This window comes from Bombus flavifrons, chromosome 7 (genome assembly GCF_040668555.2).
Source record: "Bombus flavifrons isolate JBK064 chromosome 7, iyBomFlav1_principal, whole genome shotgun sequence".
NCBI lineage: Eukaryota > Metazoa > Arthropoda > Insecta > Hymenoptera > Apidae > Bombus > Bombus flavifrons.
Genome location: NC_138448.1, coordinates 8010633 through 8036884, shown reverse-complemented (window position 1 = coordinate 8036884; position 26252 = coordinate 8010633). Strand labels below are relative to the sequence as shown.

Below are 26252 nucleotides of genomic sequence, written 5' to 3'. Positions count from 1 at the left end.
ATAGAAAATAACATTCGCATTAACTTAACCGCGCACAGGTATTGTCACTTCTAAAAATATTGCATTGTTTTATGTTATTTCTAATAATTACAATAGTTGCAATACTATAATTATCTTAAAAGATGAAAAATCATGTAGTAATCCTTCTTCGATATTTATATCATCCGAGATTATTAGACTGCGGATTTGTATGCAAATTTATATTTCTTTAAATATAATTAAAATGGTACATCCTTGATAAAATGATTATGCGTAAATTGAATCGTGACTGCGTGAAATCCTAAGAAACGATGAAAAGAGTCGTTTAGACATAGACAGAGCGTCTGGAAATTTCCGGAGATAATTCCTAGCGGAGTCAGCTCTTGCGCGTACTCGTAAACGAACAACTTCAAGCAGAGAAATTGACATAAGTGCGCGTGCACGGAATAAGCGCGGCCACTTTCACGTTATTTTTTGTGCATTTCTGTTCGCGTAGCTCCTATTAGGCCACGTCAAAATTAATTTCTTCGTTATCTGAAGTGCAACGTGTAATTTTCCGATGATCGAATTCACCGTGGGGAAAAATGTGAAGAATGTATTGTAGCTGGCAACGTCGGTGTATCGAGGCCGTTTGACAAAACAGATAGTACTCAGCTCAAGTACTATTTTTATTCCAGTTGTTAACCTCGGTCGACACACTCGCGAAAATGTCATTCGAAGGGAAATACAACGCAAAAAGTCCCGGTGAGTTCTCGGCAAGGCAACAACTCTTTTTTATTTCGTTTGTTCATCGTTACGATCACGATTCATATCAATAAATAATACACACTGCATACGTATTTCTACGATTCTACAAAACGCTTGTTATCTAGAAAAATTGGTTCCGCGTTATACGTGTCGCCAAACTTCCTTCTACAATATGTATTCCGTGAAAATATATTTCATTTTCTTGAAATAATTATAACTGATTAAATGCATTTAATTATTTTTTATATGCAATATCATATTGGTCTTTTACATCATCTAACAAATGAAATTTCAGCTGTGAAAAGATTAATGAGAGAGGCCCAAGAGCTTCACGAAGCTACGGAAGAATATTGTGCATCTCCTTTAGAAGATAATCTTTTTGAATGGCATTTTACTGTGCAAGGACCACCATCCACAGACTTTGAGGGTGGTGTTTATCATGGTAGAATTTTATTGCCACCGGAATATCCTATGAAACCTCCAAATATCATATTATTAACAGTAAGCAATTTTAATACTAAATATCCTTGATTTTTAACTTATGCATTGGAAATAAAAGTATGTTTGTTATGTCATTTTAGCCCAATGGCCGTTTTGAAACCAATAAAAAGATTTGCTTAAGCATTTCTGGGCATCATCCGGAAACATGGCAGCCTTCATGGAGCATCAGAACAGCTTTATTGGCTTTAATTGCTTTTATGCCAACACCAGGAAATGGGACAATCGGATCTTTAGACTATAGTAAAGAGGAAAGGCAAAAACTTGCAAAAAAGTACTTGCAAAAAGTTGACATAATTTTGCAATTTTAATACTGTTAATAAACATTATTAATAATCAATAAGATTAAAAACATTAATAATGATTATAAAAATGTTCTGCCATAGATCACTAAACTGGCAATGCGATACTTGTGGGAAAGTTGTTGATTTATTGTCAAAGAACACAGTTAAAAAACCTATTACAGTAGAAGAACAAACTATGTTAAACACAATAGCATTAAAGGTACGCTTTTATTTATTATCATATCAACTCTGATAACGTGTCATGTATTTTAAAAAATTGTACTTTTAGGCTGATGACTCACCAACATCAGACACATCCTTTTTAGTCAATTCAGATAGCGTTTCAGAAAATCAATTGAGACAACGTAACATCGAGCCGATTACTAATGAGAATCAAGATCGACAGCAATCGGATGTCATAGTAAATCAACAGGTGGAAACAATGTCATCTTCGAACGATTTATTCTGGAGCATCTTGATCGCTTCCTTGGTGTCAGCGATAATTCTACTTGTTTTGCGACGGCTATTTCTTGTTTAAATTATTATAAATGTAACAAAACGTTGTAATTGTAAGTATGTTAACAAAACAAAGTAAATTTTATACACATTTTATGAAACATTTTTAAAATTAGAAAAGAATGTCAAATTTATACATGCTAGAAATAATCAGAACTTCATGGAAATAATATATGACAGAGATTGCACTGATATATTCACTTTAGTACACATCTGTCTCTTTGTCTTACTCTTACAAAAAAGTTGTTCACTACGGAATCTAATTGTTTTGATGAGCATAAAAATGATAAGAATTATAAATTGCGTTAGTATTACTAGTATTTAATCGTCTTTTAGATGTCTTTATGTCTTTTTGATATACAATATATACTTACAAACATTGATTTAAAAATAACTCTATTCTCACTAATAAAAGAGTTACAAATTGCATTTAACGCGCATATTTAGTTAATACTTTGCATATGACTCTTTAGTTATATATACATTAGATCAGTTTAAACAAATGTATGTATTACTTTCATCAAAGTCTTATCATATCTGTACAAAAATGACCAAACATTTTTTAGTCAAATCTACTTTACAATAAAATTAACATCTTTCATGGAGGTAAATTTTAATTTCATATTGCTATAGTCTAAAACTATAATAATGTATTTTGTTCCTTCTTTACTGTTATATAAATGTAGATAACTCATGTGTTAGAAATGTATATAACTAATATAAATTTAATATAAGTTAAACAAGTTATTATGTTGTATTCCACGAAACTGTGCACATAAAAATCAAAAAAAAATACACCAGTTATAAAAAAAATATTTAATTGCAGTACAAATATAATACCAATACTTTCTATCTTTCTCAATCCAAAAATGTATTCCATACTACAGAAATTATATATGTATATTACTCACATAATATTTAGCTAATGCATAATTAAATATTAGCACTAGATATATGAATAATATACCCATATGTATTTAAACACTAAGATTTGGAGCACTGCATATTATGACCTGTTTTAAGCTTCAATATAATAATAAACATCTACAATTTTTTGAATTATAAATATACAAAAATAAAGTATCATGGGACCATACTAAACATGGTTTCATTATATTCATGTGTAATAGCTAATTAAAGGGAAATTAAAAATACGAGGGTACTCGGGTAGAAAGTACACCTTGTTTGTCATTTCTTCTTGCATGTACATAAAAATATAATAAAGTAATTATTTACTAAAGCATATAAACATATTCATTTTAACATCTATCATAAAATAATAGTTTTCCTTTTAATTCATGTTCACATTCAACTTTATACTCGTTGGCCGATTTTTATATGCTGAATAAACATAATATGATAACCTTAAAAAGAATTCGTATATCGAACAGAAACACGAATGAAAATGTATCTCATCAGGTCATATGCAATATTAGATTTAAAAACGATTCGTCATTGATAATAAATAAAATTTATGCAATTTATTGCATTTTATGCTATGATTCTATACGAAATTCCATTTAAACAAATAAAGATACTAGTACAAGATACCGTGTTTTATAACGGTTTTATTACATATTTTATTTAATTATACCAATATTAATAATTGTATTTAATACGTAAGCAAACGATGTACAGTGTTGATTTTTACATATCGCAAACCCACAATGAAATGTGAACGGCTGTGCACGAAATATAAATATTATTTCGATCTCTAATGCTAGGCGCAGATAAATATATTCTTAAAGCCAACAGTGATAAATTTTGTTTACAACTTCAAAACTGATACAATTATAAATTAGTCCTCTATACGTGAAACATATATATAACGCTATTCAATATTTGTAGTCGAAAAATATCAATTAATTCTAGGATTAAATACAAAAATCGATCGATTGAAGTCAAATTCGCTATATAATTATAACTTACATAAAATAATCGTTTCATTACGAAGTATTAGCCATGAAAAGATTTAATACTGAAAATATTTTTGGTCCCTATTATGTCGGAGCACTTAAAATTGTTGAAAATTATACTTTTGTATACACATTCGCTAAATAAACGTTTGACAAATAATAAAAAATAATAAACTTCTTGACACATATTTTGTACAGCACTAATTTGCGAAAACGAGAAAAGACAAGTTGCGTTTGAATTTAATATTCTTTGCCAATATTCTTTACATTAGAATCATCGAAGTATCAACTTTACTTAACTCTTATATAAATAATGTATTCATCATTTTTTATTGATATAGAAACAGACCGCAAGCGTTTTATAATCTTTCTCTTTTATCGTTTAAAGCACCTTTTCACTTTCCTCCATACTAATTATTACGCATCAGTTTGTATATTAGCATAGTGGACACATTTTGTGTTTGAGATTAACATAGGTATTAATGTTAAGCCACATATATTATGCTCAACTAATATTTCTGTGCGTTTATCATGCAATTTAATATAAACCTTTACAAACTTTACTTCTTTTTATTTATATATATACATATATAATATGTATCACCAAAACTTAATTTCAATTTTTGGAATTTAAGATAAATTATGACAAGAGATAAAACCTCTGGAGTGCATAAACAGCCATGGCACTAAATCATTAACATACTGCATCTTTATCATTTAACATTTTCATTATCGTTAACGTTATTATTATCTATACGATTGCTGCATACATTTTGATTCGCTCATGATGCAAATTATCAGCAAACTTATGATCTTACAAATTACGTAATTGTAAACGCAACAAAGTCGCAGACGTGATGCAATCAAAGTTTACGAGCATATTAGCGAATTTTTATACGTTTTCTGTTTATTGTAAGGCAGCCTACCTCGGTTTGAAAACCATTTATCCATCGATAATCGACACTCTATCTATACTTGTAACCTAATCATTTCATAATAATTTAACTTCAGTAGAAACATATTTTTGTACACCCAATATGTGTATCAACACTAATATTACATCGGTACCGCCTCATCCTCTCCCGTCCTCCCTTTCCCTCATTTCGGATTTTAAGGAGATTCGCAGAATTTCATTGTGACTAGACTTATTTAGACTATTTAATAGTCCTTCTTGTATAAAATATGGCTAATTATACCAACAACAAGCTACGAAAGAAATTTCCTCTGGAAAAAACTGATCATAATTTCACTCGCAAAAAATATATTCCATTGATAGCACCTGATATATTTTATTTTTAATTTCCGTCTTAAAATTTTTTCTCCTATCTAGGTTAAATAATACATAGTAAACTTTCCAAACATAAGAAAATTTATATTGTTACTATGATGATATGTACTGTTTAACCATTTGAAGCACAATTGGCCATTTATATAGGTCCTTTTCTGCTATGGTATTTGGATAGAAAATTCATCTTTTATACAAAATTAAAAAATGAAACAATTTTCCTTTTCGTGTTACTTTTTTATGCTTCAAAAGGTTAAAGTAGTATAATATGACACTGTATGACGGTATGTGTACGGAAAAAAACGAGATCAATATCGTTCACAGCAAACTAATCTAATGAAAGAAAAAATCTTTGGTTTAGAAATAAATAAGTAATATGAGTATTAAATAAAGTATTAAAATAATATTAAAAAATGAGGTTCTTTTAAAAGATGTGATGCAAAAATTATCAATAAGAAGAAAGTTATTGTCTCGTGGAAGTCGAGCGAAATCAGAATAAAAATATTCTCAATGCAATATGTAATGTCCTTATCTTTATTTTTTAAACTCAAGGTGTCAAATGAAAGAGTTTTTTACGAGTGTAAAAAATATATATGTATGCATAATATAAAAAATTCTCGTCTTTAGTTGGCAATATTTTTTAGTAATAAACTGTTGAAAAGTATTAGCAGATAATATACCTTTCTTTAAAATCTATGTGAATTATATTAACTTATACATGTATGTATATATACCTTGAAACAATATAAATATATCTTCATATTGTTTCAACAATACAAATATTGAAACAATAAAATCTTTTTTTTTTTGCTTCCTAAAAGTACTTTATATATGTTAATTCCGTTGTGGACTCTTTTTTTGTAATACAAAAATACAAACAATCCTGTTTAATTGTAAATGCATTATTTATCAACTAGCATTAGTCCATTCTCCTGTTTCCTTTAACGCTCTATCTGTTAATCTTTCTATTTCAGTCAAAAGCTGTTCAGTCTCTAAATCAACACATACCATATCAGCTTCTACCGGATCCCATTCTAAACTATTTGGTGTCGACACCCTAGACCAAGGAGATGCTGTCAAGCTAGAGGGTTGGCTATTATTTACTGATGTTTGAGTTATAGAACCATCTGTACTCTCAACTTTTTCATCGTCTATAACTGGCAGAGGCATTCCTAAACATACAATAATTTTTTTTCCTTTTATATCTTGTAAATGTATAATGTGTATAACTTTAGATGTTCATAATTAAAAACATTCCTTTACCTTCATGTTCCCATTCCAAATCTAATGATGAGCCAGGAGTGGAAGAAACGCATGTTTGTTGTTTCATTAATGTTCTTGCATCAAGAATTTGAAGTGGAGTATCTAGACCAGAACTAATAAAATATTTTATTGCAGTTAGTTACTGTTTTGTAGTATACTGTTTTAGTGATTCAGATAGGCATTGTACCTTGTAGAAGCATCATTCCTAGAGTTTAATCTGGCATATTTATTAGTACCCTTTGACCATGCTCCATCTTCCAATAATTCCAATGTTACAGGAACCCCATGTTTTTTCTACAAATATATTATAAACATTGGAAACATTTTCTTGATAATAAGAAAGTCATTGGATAATGGAGTCATTGAATAGTGTAATTAGAATCAATAATCACATTAATAAATAGACTTACTATGCTCAATAAAATATAAAAAAAATTCTAATAGACTAATCCATTTACCTTGAACCGGTTTAAGGAGAGAAACGATAACAGGCTATCCAGGAAGCATAACAATGAAGCATGTAATTAATACAACAAAAATGAAACATTGCCCTAAGCTCAATATAATTTCTTACGTTTTTGATCCTCTAGGTTGGTCTGCATCTCCTTTGTCATCTATAAACTACAACAAAGTGATTTTAAATATTGGCAATATAATGAATGACTTCATTATTTTATCATTAGCAGGATCATTAAAATCTTCGATCAACTGCAAAATTATATGTACCTCAACTTGTTCGTCTCCTTGGTAGGACATACTGGTGTGTCTTTGATAAAACCTTAAATTCAAATATATACTACATTAAAAAAAGAGAAATATACATAATATAATAATGAAAACAGGTATATTTAACAAAATTAATAGACTGTTGATATTTATATATCTATAAGAAATTGATAGTTGCAAAAATATATAGAATGCATATAATATACAAAACTACATTACATATCCAAAATAAAGTGCTTATTTAATAGGTAAAACAAATCTCTATTTAAGTTTAATTTCTTTAGCTATATTCATAGATATATGAAGCTGAATAAACATCCATAGTCTGGAAATGAATAGAAGATGAAGATACCTGAAAAGATGCATTTTTATTTTGAGATAAAAGGTACACTTCTAACCTGTACGATAAGGAGTCTGTAACTTTGGAAATGCAGCGGCCGAAACAGGCCCCCATGACCTGTTAACACACGGCGTATCGCCGTCATCTAACTGATGTAGGCGTTCAAATACCGATATTTAATTTTCACGTGATACGTGAAGGATAATGGGAATAAGAAATGATGTTTCATACGAAGATAAGGATAATATCAAACGCGATTCATCTCCTTCGAATACAATGCATCGTAGCAGACCGTAGCTTCGAGCATCTGTCAGTCGCATAGCATACTTGAATGCACTCTTGTCCGCTGGAGTTTTATTTAACACGCTTGCGTCCAAAAAACAAGTTCGCCAACATTCCAAAAACGAGAAAGGATCTCGTACAGAAACTAACTCAATTATTTCCTAACTATGTAAGAACCAAAAAATCAGCTATCATTTTAAAACGTACTCGCTGTACGTTTATCTACGTGTAGATAGTAAAAGAATATTTAAGATTTCGTTGAGTTCGCTTTATTAAGTATTTGTGTTTAAAGTATATATTCGTTTAACAAATTCGTCAGCGCAAAAAGATAGTGGTATGATTAGTATAGAATAGAAAGGGTTGTGTCATTACTTTATATATAGTTTTATAGTTCATGAGAAATGAGGGAGCGTTTAGTATTTGGCAAACGGTGTCTGTGAATAGGAATTGACAAATGTTTCTAATTTTTTTTTATCATGTGAAACAACCATCTGGTCATTTTCAATTGGTATCGCTCGATGGAATTTTTTAGAAACTATCAAATCGCGAAATTATGTCTATGTGTACGATCGGATAGATTGATTCGGAAATAAGATCTTTTTTATTAAAAAAATATATATACTTACTGTGGCAGTTATCAATAACTGGATATTTTTAACTTTCAATCCAGGTCGAAGAAGATTCGTCACTGAAATGCTTTTAAAAGCATGAAGGAGATAGAATAATAACCACTAGCTAAGCACGATAACAATTCTTCCTATTAAAGAACGATTTATACACGTTCACTATGAATTCTGTAACCATATTTACTTCGTTACTTGTTATGTTACTTAGTGTGAAGCATGGATTATTGATATCGCAACATCCAAAGTTGTTAGTAATATCATATGATGCATTCAGGTATTTTAGATGTTATTACTTTTTAATTTTTACTTGTATGTAAACGATTGGTTTAGTTGAATAATTTTTTTGTTTCATAGGTATGACTATTTTGACAGAACACCATTTATGAATAAACTGAAACATGAAGGCACATATGCGGATTACATGATGAATATTTTTGTCACAAAAACATTTCCTAATCATCATACAATGGCCACAGGATTGTATGCAGAAACACATGGAGTTGTGGATAATGAATTTTATGATCCTGCTTCAGGAAATACAACAAAATATTCATATAATTTGTATCATTATGATAATAGAATTCTTCCTATTTGGGTATGTAAAGTATGACACATAAATACATATATTATTTTGGTCACCATACTAGTCATATTTACTGTATTTTATACATATTTTATAGAACTGCTTTGTATGTTTGTTTAGACTGTTAACCAAAAGGCTGGTGCACAAAGAAGAAGTGGCACAATGATGTGGCCTGGTGGCATTTATGAATATCAAGGAATCTCCCCTACATTTGCTCAGGTATATATCTTTGACTATACTCTATTGAAAATATATAATTATTAGAATATGAATAATTAATTTTTAATTCTATCAGAATTTTAATGAGAGTGTACCTTGGGAAGAAAGAATTGATACCTTGATATCATGGTTTGTACATCCTATACATCCAATAAATTTTGGAATATTATACATCGAAGAGCCAGATTATCATGGTCATGTGATTGGAATAAAAGGACCTCAATTTGATGATATTCTTAGGAAGTTAGATAATATAACTAGGTATCTTCACAATAAGATAGAATACCATGGTTTACATGATCTTAATGTTGTTCATTTGAGTGATCATGGAATGGCAACTGTTAAGTTAGACAGGATAATAGATCTAACAAAGTATATTAACAGCTCTGATTACAAATTTGTGGGTACCTCACCAGGATTACACATTTTTCCTAATCCTGGTATGTTGATTCATCATATGAACTATTAAGTTTGTTTAAATTATTAATAAGAGGTTAAGAAAATAAACAAGTAAATTTTTTAGGCAAAGAAGAAATAATTTATCAAGCATTGAAGCAAGCAGCGTTGAAATCGAAGACGTTTAGAGTTTTTAAAAGGGATGAAATTCCTAAGAAATATCACTATGGAAATAATACACGTATTGGTCCTATCTTTGTCATTGCTGAAATTGGATATGCATTTCAAAATCTCCTTGATAACATAGAATATTATAAGAAAAAGTTCAATATTACAGGTAGAATGTGATTCATAACACAGAATTACTAATACAAGTATGTATTAAAAATTAAAGATATATATTAAATTTTATGGGGTATTTATGTTTAGTAACCAGTGATTCAGAATTTGGTCTTCATGGCTACGATAATGAGGCTATAGAAATGCATCCTTTCTTCTTCGCAAATGGTCCTGCATTTATGCCTAAGTGCAAGCTCGAACCTTTTAATAATCTAGATTTATTTCCGCTATTTTGTAAAATACTCGATCTACAATGTCCCATAGGGAATGGTACTATATCACATCTAACCAAGTGCCTTAAGAAACATCAACAGGATATCACAGTAATCGCGTATCGACTGATATGTAAGTAAACGTTATGCGTCATTGTTATGCACAGTTATTTACCATCTTCTATTAATTCAGTTGTAGCCACTATAATATCTATGACACTGGTAGTAATTATAGGAGCAATAATAATGTTCTATATGAGGAAACGGCGATTAGGAGCAAAAAGTTACAGGTAAGTCAAAGTATATGTTATTCGTGATTTGAAGAGAAAGTTAAGTTACTAACTTGGAATTTTTTGATAAATAATAACTATAAGAAATGTATTGGATTTCGGATTTGTCAGAAATTGAAGTTTAAGAAGCATTTTAATAATACAATATTGATATTTTGATTTTTCAGGAGATATTATCCGGTGGATGGGTAATATGTAAAAAATATCAAGCAATATATGAATTTTCATATTGCATAGAGATAACAAAATGAATTCAAAAAAATGACGACACAGTAATAAGAAATAGCATCGTGATGAAGAATACATAAACATAATTTCATTTTTTATAAATAAAGTTATATTGTTTCAAACTTTGAAATATAGCAAAACGTTTAATTAGAATTTTAATCTTTTTAAACAATTATTATTTTAGAATTAATTTTAACACTTAGCCAACCGAATAGGGAGATCTCTTCCCTCTGTGAAGTACATCGCTGCGTGACCGAACGGGGAGATCTCCCTTTTTGACTTCAGTAATGCGTTTTCTTCTCTTTTTTTTTTTTTTGTTATTATCAGTTATTGTTTACTTTGAATTCTTCCCAATTAATTGGGCCACTTTTTCTGCTTTTATAAGGTATAGTATATCATAAAATACACCAGTTTAGTGGTGTTAAATCGAAAAGTTACACTATCAGTTATGACTAAATAAAGTTATAATCGAACGATATCACACTGTAAAAAAATATTAAAATGTATTATGAATTTTTAATTTCACGTTCAAATCGTTTTATTTATCTTTAGTCATTTTTAATGCTTTTAATTTTACCTATATTTTTAAATACTTTTAATATATACTTTTAATTTGATGTTTTGTATAAACAATATGTGAAATCGTTAAACAAAATCACTACCGCAAAATATAATTGACCACTTAAATAATTTTTAGATTTCTTTGTTTTTTAAGTAGTGAATATTAGTTCTTGATACTTAGAAAAATGCGTGGTAGACAGCGTATAGTGGTTTATCCATTGCAGTAAGAAACGTATAGCTCGCTGTGGTGCGCGCGGTTGACTAAGTGTTAATTGTATCATACATATTTTTAAATCCGTGCAAGGACATATGTAATTTTGAACTAGTTAGTATTAGGAAATTATTAAATATGAATAGTACGCGAAAAGTTGCAATGTAATAACTATCAAAGCACACTAAGAATAAATTCTTTAGTAAAAAACGAAAGCTAAATTTCTCATTTATATGTTTATAAAGAAATCCATAATAAAAAGGAGTTGCTTCCTAACACTTCTCTTCCTTGTAATGCCAATGTCAATAATAACCAGGTTCGACTTTTTGTTTTTAGAAGAATACTGGAAGATTTGGAAGCACAGTACCATTGGGATGAAAATCACGATATTGAAAATGATACTTGCAAGTAAATTTCCAAAAAATTTGTTTTCAAGTTTTTGCTTTCTATTTCACATTAAAAGAGAGGGCTGCTTTCTTTTTCTGCAAGACAAAACAAAAATTCTGAATCTCGTATTAATAAATCATGTTAATAATTTATTTCTCTTTTCAGATTAAACAATTTTCCAGATTTATTCGTAATTTCATGCTACGCGAAGAATAGACTTTCATATGCATATAAAGGAAATATTAAGTATAGGAAAACTCTTTTTCATTGTAGGTGACATATACTTCATTTATTGCGCGGTTGTATGTATTTTTGAACACATATAAATGAGAAACTATTCCTGTGATAAAAAAGGAAGCAGAATTGATATCTTTGAATGACTTTAAATAACGTATATAAACTTATGAACAATCAATCACCATTAATTCGTATTTTAGGTGTACACACAGATTTATTAGATTTTCCATAAAATGTACTTCTTGTACGAATTTTTTATTCTTCCAATTTTTACGATACTATGTCTTATATAATAACTGTATGTATTAAATGTAATATGGATGATTCGAAAATTGCCTCGAACGACTACTTATAACAATATCGAAATTACACGTAAAACTGGAAGAATACTATGCATGAGTGAATTATTTATTGTTTTAAACCAAATCATAACAGCATAATCAGTATGCTCAGTATTATTCTAGAAATTAGATTCTAACATAATTTATTCTATAAGCAGGATATTTTACAAAATTCAACTTACAGATCAAACATACCTATTATAATAGTGCACCACCTATATCAGAATTCGTATGTAAATAAATCAGTTGTAAATAAATGATATTATCGTAACATCATCGTCTCTTTTCTTTCATCAGAATTATAGTAGTAAGTACCCATTTTAATTTGTAACACGACGAGACAGCTTTACAAAAATTCCTTGAATGTGGCAACCAAGGGAATTAAAATATTCGTGGGAAAATACAGAGGGGTACCATGTACTATTCGTTGTTCATTGGTTTTTGATAATTCCGTGCCAACAAATCAATCACTTTTAAGATCAATTAAAGTTGCACGTGCTACACGAGCAGCTTTTATCGTAGAAGTAACTTTTATGTGATGTGCTACGTGCAAAAGTTTATATTTCTGTTGTGTACCATGTTATTTCTATTTTGTGAATTTTAGTAGTACAGCTATTGATAATGTGCGATAAAATATGCTATATAATTGATAGTTATAAGTAATAATTGCAAGTGAAGTGACAAGGTGATGGTATAAATAGGTGCTTAGATGGAAGTTGGTAGAAGTGCATTTTTGTTTTTCAAGAATGGAAAGGTAAGTAGGAACCTATATATAATAAGATTCGAATTTATATAGAGGATTTTGTTATAAATCACTGAACCATCCTATGCGCGATCGTGCCTCGTTTTTGATGTAAATTCAACATATCATGCGAACTAAGTTCCTTTTATTGTTATCAGTCCCGCGTCCTTTCAATTCGTCACTTTTTTATTTCAGGACAATGTCGGGCTTAAAGATGCCGTATCTATATTTGGCGTTAATTGTCCTCGTACATGCATTAGTTCACGAGGCGTCTGTTGAAGGTTTGCACTTTAAATTGTCTTTTTCCATGCACTTCAGATGCCAGTATGGTCCCATGAAATCATGTCAACTTTACGATGAGATTTTCCTATTATTTCTAATTATCACCGTATAGCGAACAATACGTTCATACAATTATCTTATTATTCCGGGTACCGCACACCAATTGCTAAGTTCGAGTCAATCAATCCTTCGCTGTATTTTCTGAGGAACCAGTCGATGATAACATTACTTGATAAAAAGTAACATAGGCGTTCGATCGTAGCAAGAACATTTATGCTTACGTTATTTCAAGGTCTCAGGATTTACTGTGCATTTAGAAGGAACGAGACTAGAGAACATTAACCAAGACTTCACATTTCTATAAACTCCCAAGCTTTTTATTTAATTTCTGATGAAGTTAATTATAATATAAGAATATTCCAAACACATACTTCATACTTCCAGACTTCATATTTTCTATTTTCGTATTGTCGTCGTGCTAATAACTCTATGATCTAGTATAAGAATAAATATCTACGTTATGAACATGAATGAAGTATGTGCAGTGTAACTCTATGTTTGTTAATGATGGGAGAAGTGTGTAATTGGACAGTATACGACGTAAACGAAGTATAGGGAGTAATGGTTAATATTGCATAAAGAAGATAAAACATTATTATGAAAAATTTTAATCAATTCGTTAACCAGAGAAGACGAATTAATTCGTCATTCTAGTGTCAATTCCCTAAATATAATAATTTAATCTATAAATGTTTTATAGCAACCTCGTATGGGCCCTTGCGTCCACCACACTGTGGTTTTAGCAACGTTACGCATACCAGGGTGGTTGGTGGCAAACCAGCTAAACTTGGTACGTTTGATCTATTCCTTGCCGATTAATAATAAGCGATTTACTATGAAGGATGAACTTTAAGGGCACTAAACAGCATATCAAAGTACGTTTCAATTAAATTAAATAATAATACTACGATTTCATTAGTAGTAACTTTGCTTATTAACTTGAATTATTTCTTCCTTTTAGTTCATGTTAGAAAGAGTATGTTTTTACTTGAAATTAAGAATTGATATAGGAGTAATAATATGGATAGAGATCAAAAAATATTAGGGGAGAAATTACATGTTTGAACTTTATAGTTCAGTATAGTTCAAGTAGAAATTATGTAGAATTATCTAATAATTTTTATTCTAGTGCTCATAATTTAATTTCTCTCTTAATCAAATTTCTATTTGAGAGTATTTGTACGTATGTAGTTATCGTCTTCTGCATCATCGAATGTCCAATGAATAACAATAGTTACTAACTCATCACTTCAGAAAAAGTATGTATGTTCACAACTATAACTATTGCGTTTTAGGTGCTTGGCCGTGGATGGTTGCATTAGGTTTTCATAATTACACACACCCAAGGAAGGATCCGGAATGGAAGTGCGGAGGTTCCCTGATATCGGCTAGGCATGTTTTGACAGCAGCACATTGTGCAATACACCGTTCATTGTACGTGGTTCGTATCGCGGATTTAAATCTAAAACGAGATGACGACGGAGCGCATCCTATTCAAATGGGATTCGAATCTAAACTAATTCATCCTGATTATAATTACCCGCAACACCATGATGATATAGCTATTCTTAAATTGGAGAGAGATGTATCATTTTCGGGTAAGTCGTCAAATATTGCGGAGCTTCTAATATTTATGCTATTGAGTATTACTAAATTATAATTTCTTTCAATTTTTTTATCATAAAACATGTAAAATTTTTTCTCATACTTTTCGTCAACCGTTTCCTTCGCTATCATTTATTTCCTTATTTTTCAGAGTACATACGTCCCATTTGTCTCCCCATAGAGGAGTCCCTTCGAAATAACAACTTCGTGGGCTATAACCCCTTCGTTGCTGGATGGGGAAGATTAAGATATAGTAAGCGATACTAATTTTAGAATAAAATTAAACAGTTCCAGTCTTAATGTCTTTCTCATTTTCTTCATAGGGGGACCACTAAGTGATATATTAATGGAAGTACAAGTGCCAGTGGTTAGCAACGCCGTATGCAAAAAGGCTTATAGCGACGGTTCTGATACAATAATATGCGCCGGATACACTGCGGGTGGAAAGGATTCTTGTCAAGTAATTAAATTACAGATTTAATATAAATTATACGGTGTTTGAAGACATATCAATTCGAATCAACATCACATCGACGTCTTAAACATTAAAAATAATAGATACACACAATTTAATAGTTTTGCCCATTTCTCACACAACATTACGGTATTTAATTAAATTTCCTTCTAACCTTAGTTTTACTCAAAATACATATAATACGTACATCGTAAACTGAAATATTTCAATACATAAAGTAATAATAGATTATTACTGTATATAAGTATAGTTTCAATATAATTCGATTGAAATATTTCAACGTTGATTAAAAGCTTTGAACATTAAAATTAAATATGTACATCTTTTCAGGGTGACAGCGGAGGACCATTGATGATATCACAAAACTTCACCTATTATGAAATAGGTGTTGTGTCTTATGGTCATGAGTGCGCTTTACCTAAATATCCTGGCGTTTACACCAGGGTCACATCCTACCTCGACAGCTTTATTCTCCCAGCGTTGAAATAATATAATTATTAGTGTTTGCATAAATATCATTTTTCGTGTAAGAAAGATAAAGTTGGAATTTATTATTGTAGTGATTAGAGGCAGCTCAAATTTATATTAGCTTGTACGTCACATATTATAGCCTTAAAATGCACGAAATATAACTTTGAACGTCACTAATTTTTTACGCACGCTACACCTGCACGACTTAGAGATATAAAAATGATATTTTTTAATTTCTTAATTAAATTTCATTAATTACATTTTTTTCCTCCTTTTTTGATGGTAATAAGAAATCAATTTTCGGAAAGCTTCTATAAATTTTGTTTCTGATGTATCAAGGGAATAATTAAATATTTCACTTAGAACGTATATTTCTTGTATGTACATATAAAATTGCCGACTACTCTGAAACGTTTCATAAGATAGAAAACTTCTAGAGGTTCGGACGCAGAAAGTACATAAGATACAAGATAAGTCTCGCGTCTTCTAAAACTATTTTTTATTCGTTAAAAACGTCCTATATAATGTATATATGCATTAAACATAATATAAAATTCAAACAATATTAATTGTCTTTCTACATTTGTTCAAGACCATTGAATGGATGAGACCAATCAATGACCATTGATTTCTTCTGGTCTTTGTTCAAATGGAATCATTGAAAGGTTTCATGATACTGTGGTCAGTTCGCTGTTGAGTGCCGAAGCGTGCAGACGTGTGTCTAGTGCTCTGAGAAGTTCCTAAAACAACACGTGTCGCCCATTCGTCGAAAGTGAACACAGTCAAGTGTTTCCTATCCTTTAGAGGAAAAATCCCACACTTCGAACCTCTACCCGAATACTAGCCCCATAGCCTCTCGACTAGTTATTCAATTTGAATTAACTAGCTCGATGATGGCCCAGGAATCACGACCAGGCTCTCCTGAGCAAACCCATAATTGCTCCGCGCTACCTCCTCCGTGGCAAAAGTGCAACAGATCCCCCCGTACCAATGGCGCTAAAAGCCCAAAGAAAAGGAAATTAGAAGCACCAAAAACAAACATAAACGCCACCCAGTTTGAACAGCCAACAATCAACACCTACATCAGGTACGCCATATTGGAAACCGCAAACGACTCCATGGAAATCGCTGATCCGCTAACAAATCAACGCACCCAAAGAAATTCCCCACCCCCACCACTATTTGTTGACGATGTCATCGACATACAAACAATGATTAAGTCCATAGAGAGAGATATCTCCAAAGAGGACTATAACCTTAAAATTAAAAATAATCAAGTGAAAATCCTGCCGACAAATCCTGACGCATACAGAAGGCTCACCAAACTGCTCAAGACCATGAACGCCAACTTTCATACTTATCAGCTCAAACAAGAAAGACCTTTCCGAGTGGTTCTACGCAACATCCACCACTCAGTGGACGTGAATGAACTCAAATTCGAACTATTAAAACACGGCCACGAAGTAATCAACGTCAGTAACATAAGGCATAGAATCTCGAAAGACCCGTTATCCCTATTCTTTATCGACTTAAAGCAAAAGTCGAATAACAAGGAAATATACCAAATCAGCCGGTTAATGAATTCTATAGTAAAATTCGAACCACCGCTTGTTAAAAAAGAAATAGTGCAGTGTAGAAGGTGCCAAAGGTACAAAGGCTGCCCAGCCTACAAAACCCTGTACACAAATAAGTACACAAAACTCAGAGCAAAAGAGATAACTAACCAAATACCCAGTCCTCCTAAATTCACTACTACTTCAAGCTCTTTAACCAATCAAATACCCAGTCCTCCTAAATTCACCACTACTTCAACCTCCTATGCCCAAGCAGTACAAGGAATCTAAAATAACCCGAATAACCACAGGGAAAATTCTCAAAATAGTGTCCCCAATTCACAAAACACAGACAACGTCTCTAGACTTGAAAAGCTAATAGAAAAACAATCGGAGCAAATAAATAATTTGCTATCACTATTAACACTCATCATGGATAAACTAATACGCCCCGACGCAAAATAAAAACAAGACGCATAGCTCTCTGGAATGCCAACGGTCTAGCTCAACACAAATTTGAGCTAGAATTCTTCCTTAAACAGCAGCAAATCGACATAATGCTCGTATCTGAAACCCACTTCACCGACAAAAACTACCTAAAAATATATAGTTATAATTTCTACCATACCCAACATCCCAGTGGAAAGGCCCACGGCGGCACCGGAATCATAATCAAATCCAGCATTAAGCACTACGAACTTCCATCATTTCAGGAAGACTACCTCCAAGCAACAAACGTAGCAATAGAAGACTGCCAGGGAACAATCACCACTTCAGCAGTATACTGCCCTCCCAGACACTCCACCGCCAAAGAAGACTTTGATAACTTCCTTGGCACCCTGGGCAATAGATTCATAGCTGGAGGAGACTATAACACCAAACATACCCAATGGGGCAGCAGACTGGTCACAGTAAGAGGCAAAAATCTCTTAAACAGCATAATAACCAACAATCTTAGTTACCTCATCACATACGAACCCACATACTGGCCCACTGACACTAACAAAATACCCGACCCACTTGACTTCTTCGTAACTAAAAATATCTCGCCAAGATACGTCCAAATCAACTCCTCGGCTGATCTCTCTTCTGATCATTCCCCCGTGATAGCAACAGTCAGTACAACAATTATCGAGAATACACCTAATGGCTTTATTCATAACCAACTCACCAATTGGCAGCTCTTTAGAGAAGTCTTTAACCACTCAACTTCAGCCCTAACTGCACTAAAAACTAATGAAGATATCGAAGCAGCCACGAATTACTTAAACATGAGCATAATAAACGCTATCCGCCCCTCCACACCTACTAAGACTTCCACCAGTAAACACGAATATCCCCATTACATACTAAAAAAAATAGCAGAAAAACGTAGACTAAGAAGAGTATGGCAGACCCATAGAACACCGGATGACAAACGCAAACTAAACAACGCAACTAGAAAGTTAACCAAAATCATAAAAAATTATAAAAACGACTGTTTTCAGAAGTATCTCGCCAATCTGTCCCCCACAGCTGACTCCAACTACTCACTATGGAAGGCCTTCAGGAAACTCACGCGCCCCCCGCAAATATTCCCTCCAATCCGCCGTCCGCAAGGTGGATGGGCGCGTAGCCCTATAGAAAAAGCTAACCTGTTTGCCAAATACTTGTCTAAAGTATTTAAATCCCATTCCTCCAAAGCTGCCGCGGACACTACTGAATACCTGCACTCTCCCTTCCAAATGTCTCCTCCTATTGAACCCTTCACTTCTGCAGAGATTATAGAATCCATCAGTCGCCTAAATCCCAAGAAAGCAGCAGGGCACGACCTAATAGGCAATAAAGCAATCAAGGAACTTCCCATTAAAGGGATTGCACTCATCACCTCGATTTTTAACGCTATTCTTCGTCTAGAATACTTTCCTAAGGCCTGGAAAATCTCAATGATTACCCTCATCCCTAAACCCGGAAAACCGATATATGAAACTAGCTCCTATCGCCCAATCAGACTCTTACCGACCCTGTCTAAACTATTCGAGAAGATGCTAGCGAATCGACTCCTTCCACTCCTAGAGAATCTGAAAACACTCCCAGATCATCAATTCGGCTTCCGGAAACAACATTCAACAGTAGAGCAAATCCATCGAATAACCCATATGATAAGCCAAACCCTTGAAAAGAAAAAATATTGCTCAGCGGTATTCCTAGACATTCAACAGGCATTCGACAAAGTATGGCATGAAGGGCTGCTATACAAACTCAAAAAAATCCTACCACACACCTATTACTCCATCCTAAAGTCCTACCTAACCAATAGACAATTCATGGTCAAATGCTTAGACGCCACTTCCTCAACATTCCCAATAGAATCTGGCATACCCCAAGGTAGTGTCCTTGGACCCTTGCTGTTCTCCATCTACACGGCTGATTTACCTATATCAACTGAGATAACAATAGCAACATTTGCTGACGACACAGTGATATTAACTTCTCACGCAGACCCGGTAATTGCCTTATCCAATCTCCAGCGATGTCTCGACTCTATGGAAAAGTGATTTCATAAATGGGGCTTCCAAATTAATGAAAAAAAATCCTCACATATAACCTGCACGCTCCGAAAACAAGCCTGCCCCCAGGTCACCATCAACAATACGACAATTCCTAGCAAGAACTCAGTCAGATACCTGGGCATGACCCTGGACAGGAGACTAACATGGCGAAACCACATCACAGACAAAACGAAGCAACTGAAGAACGAACTAAAAAAATTCTATTGGCTCACGGGCAGACACTCCAAACTAAACATACAGAATAAAATTACCCTCTACAAGACCGTAATAAAACCTGTCTGGACCTACGGAATCCAACTATGGGGAACAGCAAGTAACTCTAACATTGAAACACTTCAACGCTTCCAATCGAAAACGTTAAGATCCCTAATAGATGCACCTTGGTATGTTACCAACGAAACAATACATCGCGACCTCAAGATACCCACAGTCAAAGAGGAAATAGCAAAATATAGCGACAGATATAGCAAAAGAGTCAACAAACACCGAAACCCCCTAATCACGGAACTACTTGATACGACGGACTAGATCCGCAGGCTGAAGAGACACTACCCGCTAGACCTAAACACTAGATTTAATTAGATACTTATACTAAATAATATTTATTTATTTATTAAGTAATATTTACCTACTTATAACAATTACTTATAAATTATACTTATCTATAATAAGTATTAACTATTATAAATAATTAGCCATGTCACTGCGCCACGCCAGAAAAATTACTGAAAATTCTCAATGCGAGAATTGATTGTAAATTTTAATAAATAAAATAAAAAAAAAATGATACTGTGGAGTGGGCACTAAGAGGGGCCTAGGCCCTAAAATACTCGCAAGACCAACAGTGTCTTAAACCAATCGGTAAACGATGCAAACTTTTATCCTTCACTCCCATCTTGAACGATGAACAGCCAGGCAGATGTGAAGAATTAATCCTCCAGAGTTATTGTCTTCCATCTGACGAAAAGCAAAGGTAGTGATCTGACTGCCAGACACGTCGATATTTTGTGTTATATCTAGAAGAAACAGTTCATTAATAGTCGCGCATCCAATAAAACCACAAAGTCCACTTTGTAATTAACTGTCTGGTTTATACTTCTTTCCTCCGTCAACCAGCTCATAAATCGTGAGTGTTCGAACGCGTACACTAATCGTATCTATACCGAAAGTAAAGCAGAAAGAATACTATGCACGATATATCAGAGAATATATTAAAGATTTATTACGATTATATGGAATATAAGGGTTACAATGGCAACGAAACACTCGTTTACGTTTTTAATAATTCGTATGTTCCCAGCTTTCTAAAAACTAGCTATGTAAATGCAATCTAATATATGTATTATGGGATACAGGCTTTCTCTCTGACGTAAAAAATCTGATGATCGTAAATCATAACTTAGAATATTTTGATTAGTGGAATCGTAAGATATTTGCTCGATTCCGCGAGGAGGGAGGTACCTCGTATTATTCGTTGTTGATTGGTTTTTGATAATTCCGTGCCAACAAATCAATCACTTTTAAAATCAACTGCAGTTGCACGTGCCACACGAGCAGCTTTTATCGTAGAAGTAACTTTTATGTGATGTGATACGTGCAAAAGTTTTTATTTCTGTTGCCATGTTATTTCTATTTTGTGAATTTTAGTAGTACAGCTATTGATAATGTGCGATAAAATATGCAATATAATTGATAGTTATAAGTGATAGTTGTAAGTGAAATGACAAGGTAATGGTATAAATAGATGCTTAGATGGAAGTTGGTAGAAGTGTATCTTTGTTTTTCAAGAATGGAAAGGTAAGTAGGAACGTATATATAATAAGATTCGAATTTATATAGAGGATTTTGTTATAAATCACGGAACCATCCTATGCGCGATCGTGCTTCGTTTTTGATGTAAATTCAACATATCATGCGAACTAAGTTTCTTTTATTGTTATCAGTCCCGCGTCCTTTCAATTCGTCACTTTTTTATTTCAGGATAATGTCGGGCTTAAAGATGCTGTATCTATGTTTAGCGTTAATTGTCCTCCTACATGCATTAGTTCACGACGCGTCTGTTGAAGGTTTGCACTTTAAATTGTCTTTTTCCATGTACGTCAGATGCCAGAATGGTCCCATGAAATCATGTCAACTTTACGATGATATTTTTCTATTATTTCTAATTATCACCGTATAGCGAACAATACGTTCATACAATTATCTTATTATTCCGGGTACCACGCACCAATTGCTAAGTTCGAGTCGATCAATCCTTCGCTGTATTTTCTGAGGAACCAGTCGATGATAACATTACTTGATAAAAAGTAACATGAGGCGTCCGATCGTAGCAAGAACATTTATGCTTACGTTATTTCAAGGTCTCAGGATTTACTGTGCATTTAGAAGGAACGAGTCTAGAGAACATTAACCAAGACTTCACATTTGTATAAACTCCCAAGCTTTTTATTTAATTTCTGATGAAGTTAATTATAATATAAGAATATTCCAAACACATACTTCATACTTCCGGACTTCATATTTTCTATTTTCGTATTGTCGTCGTGCTAATAACTATATGTTATAGTATAAGAATAAATATCTACGTTATGAAGATGAATGAAGTATGTGCAGTGTAACTCTATGTTGTTAATGATGGGAGAAGCGTGTAATTGGACAGTATACGATGTGAACGAAGTATCAAGAGTAATGGTTAATATTGCATAAAGAAGATAAAACATTATTATGAAAAGTTTGAATCAACTCGTTAACCAGGGAAGACGAATTAATTTGTCATTCTAGTGTCAATTCCCTAAATATAATAATTTAATCTATAAATGTTTTATAGCAACCTCGTATGGGCCCTTGCGTCCACCAGACTGTGGTTTTAGCAACGTTACGCATACCAGGGTGGTTGGTGGTAAACCAGCTAAACTTGGTACGTTTCATCTCTTTCTTTCCGACTAATAATAAGCGATTTACTACGAAATATGAACTTTAAAGGCACTAACTAAAACAGCATATCAATGTACGTTTCAATTAAATTAAATAATAATACTACGATTTCATTGGTAGTAACTTTGCTTATTAACTTGAATTATTTCTTCCTTTTAGTTCATGTTAGAAAGAGTATGTTTTTACTTGAAATTAAAAATCGACATAAGAGTAATGATATGGATAGCAATCAAAAAGTGTTCGGGAAGAAATTACATATCTGAACTCTATAGTTCAGTATAGTTCAAGTAGAAATTACGTAGAATTATCTAAGAATTTTTATTCCAGTGGTCAAAATTTAATTTCTCTCTTAATCAAATTTCTATTTGAGAGTATTTGTACGTATGTAGTTATCATCTTCTGCATCGTCGAATGTCCAATGGATAACAATAGTTTCTAACTCATCACGCGAGAAAAAGTATGTACGTTCACAACTATAACTATTGCGTTTTAGGTGCTTGGCCATGGATGGTTGCATTAGGTTTTCATAATTACATAGAGCCACAGAACGATCCGCAATGGCATTGCGGAGGTTCCCTGATATCGGCTAGGCATGTTTTGACAGCAGCACATTGTGCAGATGACGATGATTTGTACGTGGTTCGTATCGGAGACTTAAATCTAAAACGAGATGACGACGGAGCGCATCCTATTGAAATGGGATTCGAATCTAAACTATTTCCTTCTGATTATGACCCGAATCTCCGTGGTGATATAGCTATTCTTAAATTGGAGAGAGATGTATCATTTTCGGGTAAGTCGTCAAATATTGCTGAGTTTCTAATATTTATGCTATTGAGTATTACTAAACTATAATTTCTTTCAATTTTTTATCATAAAACATGTAAAATTCTTTCTTATACTTTTCGTCAATCGTTTCTTTTGCTATCATTTATATCCTTATTTTTCAGAGTACATACGTCCCATTTGTCTCCCCATAGAGGAGTCCCTTCGAAATAACGACTTCGTGGGCTATAACCCCTTCGTTGCTGGATGGGGAAGATTAAGTTTTGGTACTTGATACTAATTTTAGAATAAAATTAAACAGTTCCAGTTTTAACGTCTTTCTCATTTTCTTCGTAGATGGGCCATATAGTGATGTATTAATGGAAGTACAAGTGCCAGTGGTTAGCAACGCCGAATGCAAAAAGGCTTATGGCAACATTCCTGATACAGAAATATGCGCCGGATACGCCGAGGGTGGAAAGGATGCTTGTACGGTAATCAAGTTACAGATTAACTACAAATTATACGGTGTCTGAAGACACATCAATTCGAATCAACATCAAATCGACGTCTTAAACATTAAAAATAATAGATACACACAATTTAATAGTTTTGCCCATTTCTCATACAACATTACGGTATTTAATCTCATTTCCTTCTAACCTTAGTTTTACTCAAAATACATATAATACGTACATCGTAAACTGAAATATTTCAATACATAAAGTAATAATAGATTATTACTGTATATAAGTATAGTTTCAATATAATTCGATTGAAATATTTCAACGTTGATTAAAAGCTTTGAACATTAAAATTAAAAATGTACATTTCTTCAGGGTGACAGCGGAGGACCACTGATGATATCACAAAACTTCACCTATTATGAAATAGGTGTTGTGTCTCGTGGTCATGGGTGCGCTTTACCTGGATATCCTGGCATTTACACTAGGGTCACGTCCTTCCTCGATAGCTTTATTCTCCCAGCGTTGCAATAATACAATTATTAGTGTTTGCATAAATATCATTTTTGGTGTACGAAAGATAAAGTTGGAATTTATTATTGTAGTGATTAGAGGCAGCTCAAATTTATATTGGTTTGTACGTCACATACTATAGCCTTAGAATGCACAAAATATAACATTGAAACGTCACTAATTTTTTACGCACGCTACACCTGCTCGACTTAGAGATATAAAAATGATATTTTTTAATTTTTTAATTAAATTTCATTAATTACATTTTTTTCCGCTCCCCCTTTCTTGATAGTAATAAGAAATCAATTTTCGCAAAGCTTCTATAAATTTTGTTTCTGATGTATCAAGGGAATAATTAAGTATTTCACTTAGAACGTATATTTCTTGTATATACATACAAAATTGCCGAATACTCTCAAACATTGCATAAGATAGAGAGCTTCCGGAAGTTCGGACACAGAGAGTGTGTAAGATACAAGATAAGTATCGCGCCTCCCAAAACTATTTTTTATTCGTTAAAAACGTCCTACCTACTCATGCAATCACGTGCGTCCCTGAAACTTTACTCATGTTTTTATCACTTTCTAATTGAATACACTCTTTCTGCTTTTTTGGCTAGATATAAGAGAAATTTCCATTCAACCAAAGGTACTTACACATTACAGATACTTACGAGACATAAATTCCCAAACTATTATGACAAATAAAAAACCTTATACTATTAAATCTGTTTGTATTTTGTTGCATGAGAATGCATATGTACATTACCTTTGCATCCCCTTGAACGCTTCAATATTGCGCATATAATCTTGTGGAGGATTGGTCGAGGATAGATAATGTGAAATAACGAGAGCGAGAAATTGCTGTCGCAACACATCAAATATATTTCGAATAAATAAATTAATTAATTAATATACAGCCGTATACGTGAGTCGCGCTATCTCTCGATTGCATCCGTTTATTTATACTGGTCGGGGGAGAGTCGGAAGATTAAAATTCGTCTTCATTCGACGGTTGCATGTAGCGCGACATTGTTTTCCCCGGAGTTTGTTTATTGTTACATTTCTGCGTCAAGGCTGAGTCAATGTCTTGAAGCAAAGCAAGGTTGGTCAACAACGAAGAAATGACACAATGATATAGTCTGGTGACGTTCATGAATATCAAGGAATCACTCTATATTTGCTCATAAATATATGTATATATTTGACAATACTGTATTTAAAATATATAATTATTAGAATATGAATAATTACTTTTTTATTCTATCAGAATTTTGATGAAACTGTACGTTTGAAAAGAAAGAATTGATACCTTGATATCATGATTTGTACATCCTATATATACAATAGATTTTGGAATATTATATAATG

General features: G+C 32.6%; 5 protein-coding genes across 14 annotated transcripts in view; 4 read left to right on the top strand and 1 right to left on the bottom strand.

Annotated features, from left to right (window-relative positions):
* Positions 1–368: 368 nt before the first annotated feature.
* LOC138181916 (ubiquitin-conjugating enzyme E2 J1) lies at positions 369–2708 on the top strand. The gene is made up of 5 exons (XM_069117314.1): positions 369–723; positions 1022–1227; positions 1308–1498; positions 1611–1728; positions 1798–2708. The coding sequence occupies exons 1-5, from the start codon at positions 687–689 to the stop codon at positions 2044–2046; spliced, it is 801 nt and encodes a 266-aa protein (XP_068973415.1). The 5' UTR covers positions 369–686; the 3' UTR covers positions 2047–2708.
* Positions 2709–2724: 16 nt separating this feature from the next.
* On the bottom strand, positions 2725–7787 carry LOC138181924 (uncharacterized). The gene is made up of 7 exons (XM_069117331.1): positions 7613–7787; positions 7215–7266; positions 7063–7109; positions 6947–6980; positions 6676–6782; positions 6489–6601; positions 2725–6397 (listed from the first exon to the last, which is right to left on the bottom strand). Exons 1-7 carry the CDS (start codon positions 7666–7668, stop codon positions 6135–6137), a joined length of 672 nt encoding a protein of 223 aa, XP_068973432.1. The 5' UTR covers positions 7669–7787; the 3' UTR covers positions 2725–6134.
* An 80-nt stretch (positions 7788–7867) lies between these two features.
* Positions 7868–26252, top strand: part of LOC138181902 (bis(5'-adenosyl)-triphosphatase enpp4) — a 32622-nt gene continuing 14237 nt past the window's right edge. For 2 of the 8 annotated variants that reach the window (XM_069117290.1, XM_069117296.1), the window contains exons 1-8: positions 8218–8736; positions 8817–9057; positions 9166–9264; positions 9341–9704; positions 9788–9997; positions 10090–10344; positions 10405–10501; positions 11838–11909. In XM_069117290.1, the coding sequence (XP_068973391.1) occupies positions 8624–8736; positions 8817–9057; positions 9166–9264; positions 9341–9704; positions 9788–9997; positions 10090–10344; positions 10405–10501; positions 11838–11909 (1451 nt within the window). In that variant the 5' untranslated portion in view covers positions 8218–8623. Of the gene's footprint in view, positions 8171–8201; positions 8737–8816; positions 9058–9165; positions 9265–9340; positions 9705–9787; positions 9998–10089; positions 10345–10404; positions 10502–10668; positions 11717–11837; positions 11910–12053; positions 12743–26252 lie in introns of those variants that run through there. The other 6 variants (XM_069117292.1, XM_069117294.1, XM_069117293.1 and 3 more) reach the window with 6 other exon arrangements.
* The window catches only part of LOC138181913 (venom protease), a 35707-nt gene continuing 22292 nt past the window's right edge, over positions 12838–26252 (top strand). The window contains exons 1-6 of one of the 3 annotated variants that reach the window (XM_069117309.1): positions 12849–13489; positions 14251–14340; positions 14846–15148; positions 15307–15408; positions 15479–15615; positions 15961–16547. In XM_069117309.1, the coding sequence (XP_068973410.1) occupies positions 13336–13489; positions 14251–14340; positions 14846–15148; positions 15307–15408; positions 15479–15615; positions 15961–16119 (945 nt within the window). In that variant the 5' untranslated portion in view covers positions 12849–13335 and the 3' untranslated portion in view covers positions 16120–16547. Of the gene's footprint in view, positions 13490–14250; positions 14341–14845; positions 15149–15306; positions 15409–15478; positions 15616–15960; positions 16548–26252 lie in introns of those variants that run through there. The other 2 variants (XM_069117311.1, XM_069117310.1) reach the window with 2 other exon arrangements.
* Positions 12851–25349, top strand: LOC138181914 (venom protease-like). The gene is made up of 7 exons (XM_069117312.1): positions 12851–12876; positions 21657–22272; positions 23034–23123; positions 23634–23933; positions 24091–24192; positions 24263–24399; positions 24745–25349. The coding sequence occupies exons 2-7, from the start codon at positions 22119–22121 to the stop codon at positions 24901–24903; spliced, it is 942 nt and encodes a 313-aa protein (XP_068973413.1). The 5' UTR covers positions 12851–12876; positions 21657–22118; the 3' UTR covers positions 24904–25349.

Excerpts from the sequence above, each read along its gene's own strand:
- LOC138181916 (XM_069117314.1), top strand. The coding sequence starts at position 687 with ATGTCATTCGAAGGGAAATACAACGCAAAAAGTCCCG. Across the intron at positions 724-1,021 it reads ATACAACGCAAAAAGTCCCG|CTGTGAAAAGATTAATGAGA; the intron begins GTGAGTTCTCGG and ends ATGAAATTTCAG. Across the intron at positions 1,499-1,610 it reads AGGCAAAAACTTGCAAAAAA|ATCACTAAACTGGCAATGCG; the intron begins GTACTTGCAAAA and ends GTTCTGCCATAG.
- LOC138181924 (XM_069117331.1), bottom strand. The coding sequence starts at position 7,668 with ATGGGGGCCTGTTTCGGCCGCTGCATTTCCAAAGTTACAGACTCCTTA. Across the intron at positions 7,110-7,214 it reads AAGGAGACGAACAAGTTGAG|TTTATAGATGACAAAGGAGA; the intron begins GTACATATAATT and ends ACTTTGTTGTAG. Across the intron at positions 6,783-6,946 it reads TCTCCTTAAACCGGTTCAAG|AAAAAACATGGGGTTCCTGT; the intron begins GTAAATGGATTA and ends ATATATTTGTAG.
- LOC138181914 (XM_069117312.1), top strand. The coding sequence starts at position 22,119 with ATGCGAACTAAGTTTCTTTTATTGTTATCAGTCCCGCGTCCTTTCAAT. Across the intron at positions 24,193-24,262 it reads ATGGGGAAGATTAAGTTTTG|ATGGGCCATATAGTGATGTA; the intron begins GTACTTGATACT and ends TTTTCTTCGTAG. Across the intron at positions 24,400-24,744 it reads GTGGAAAGGATGCTTGTACG|GGTGACAGCGGAGGACCACT; the intron begins GTAATCAAGTTA and ends ACATTTCTTCAG.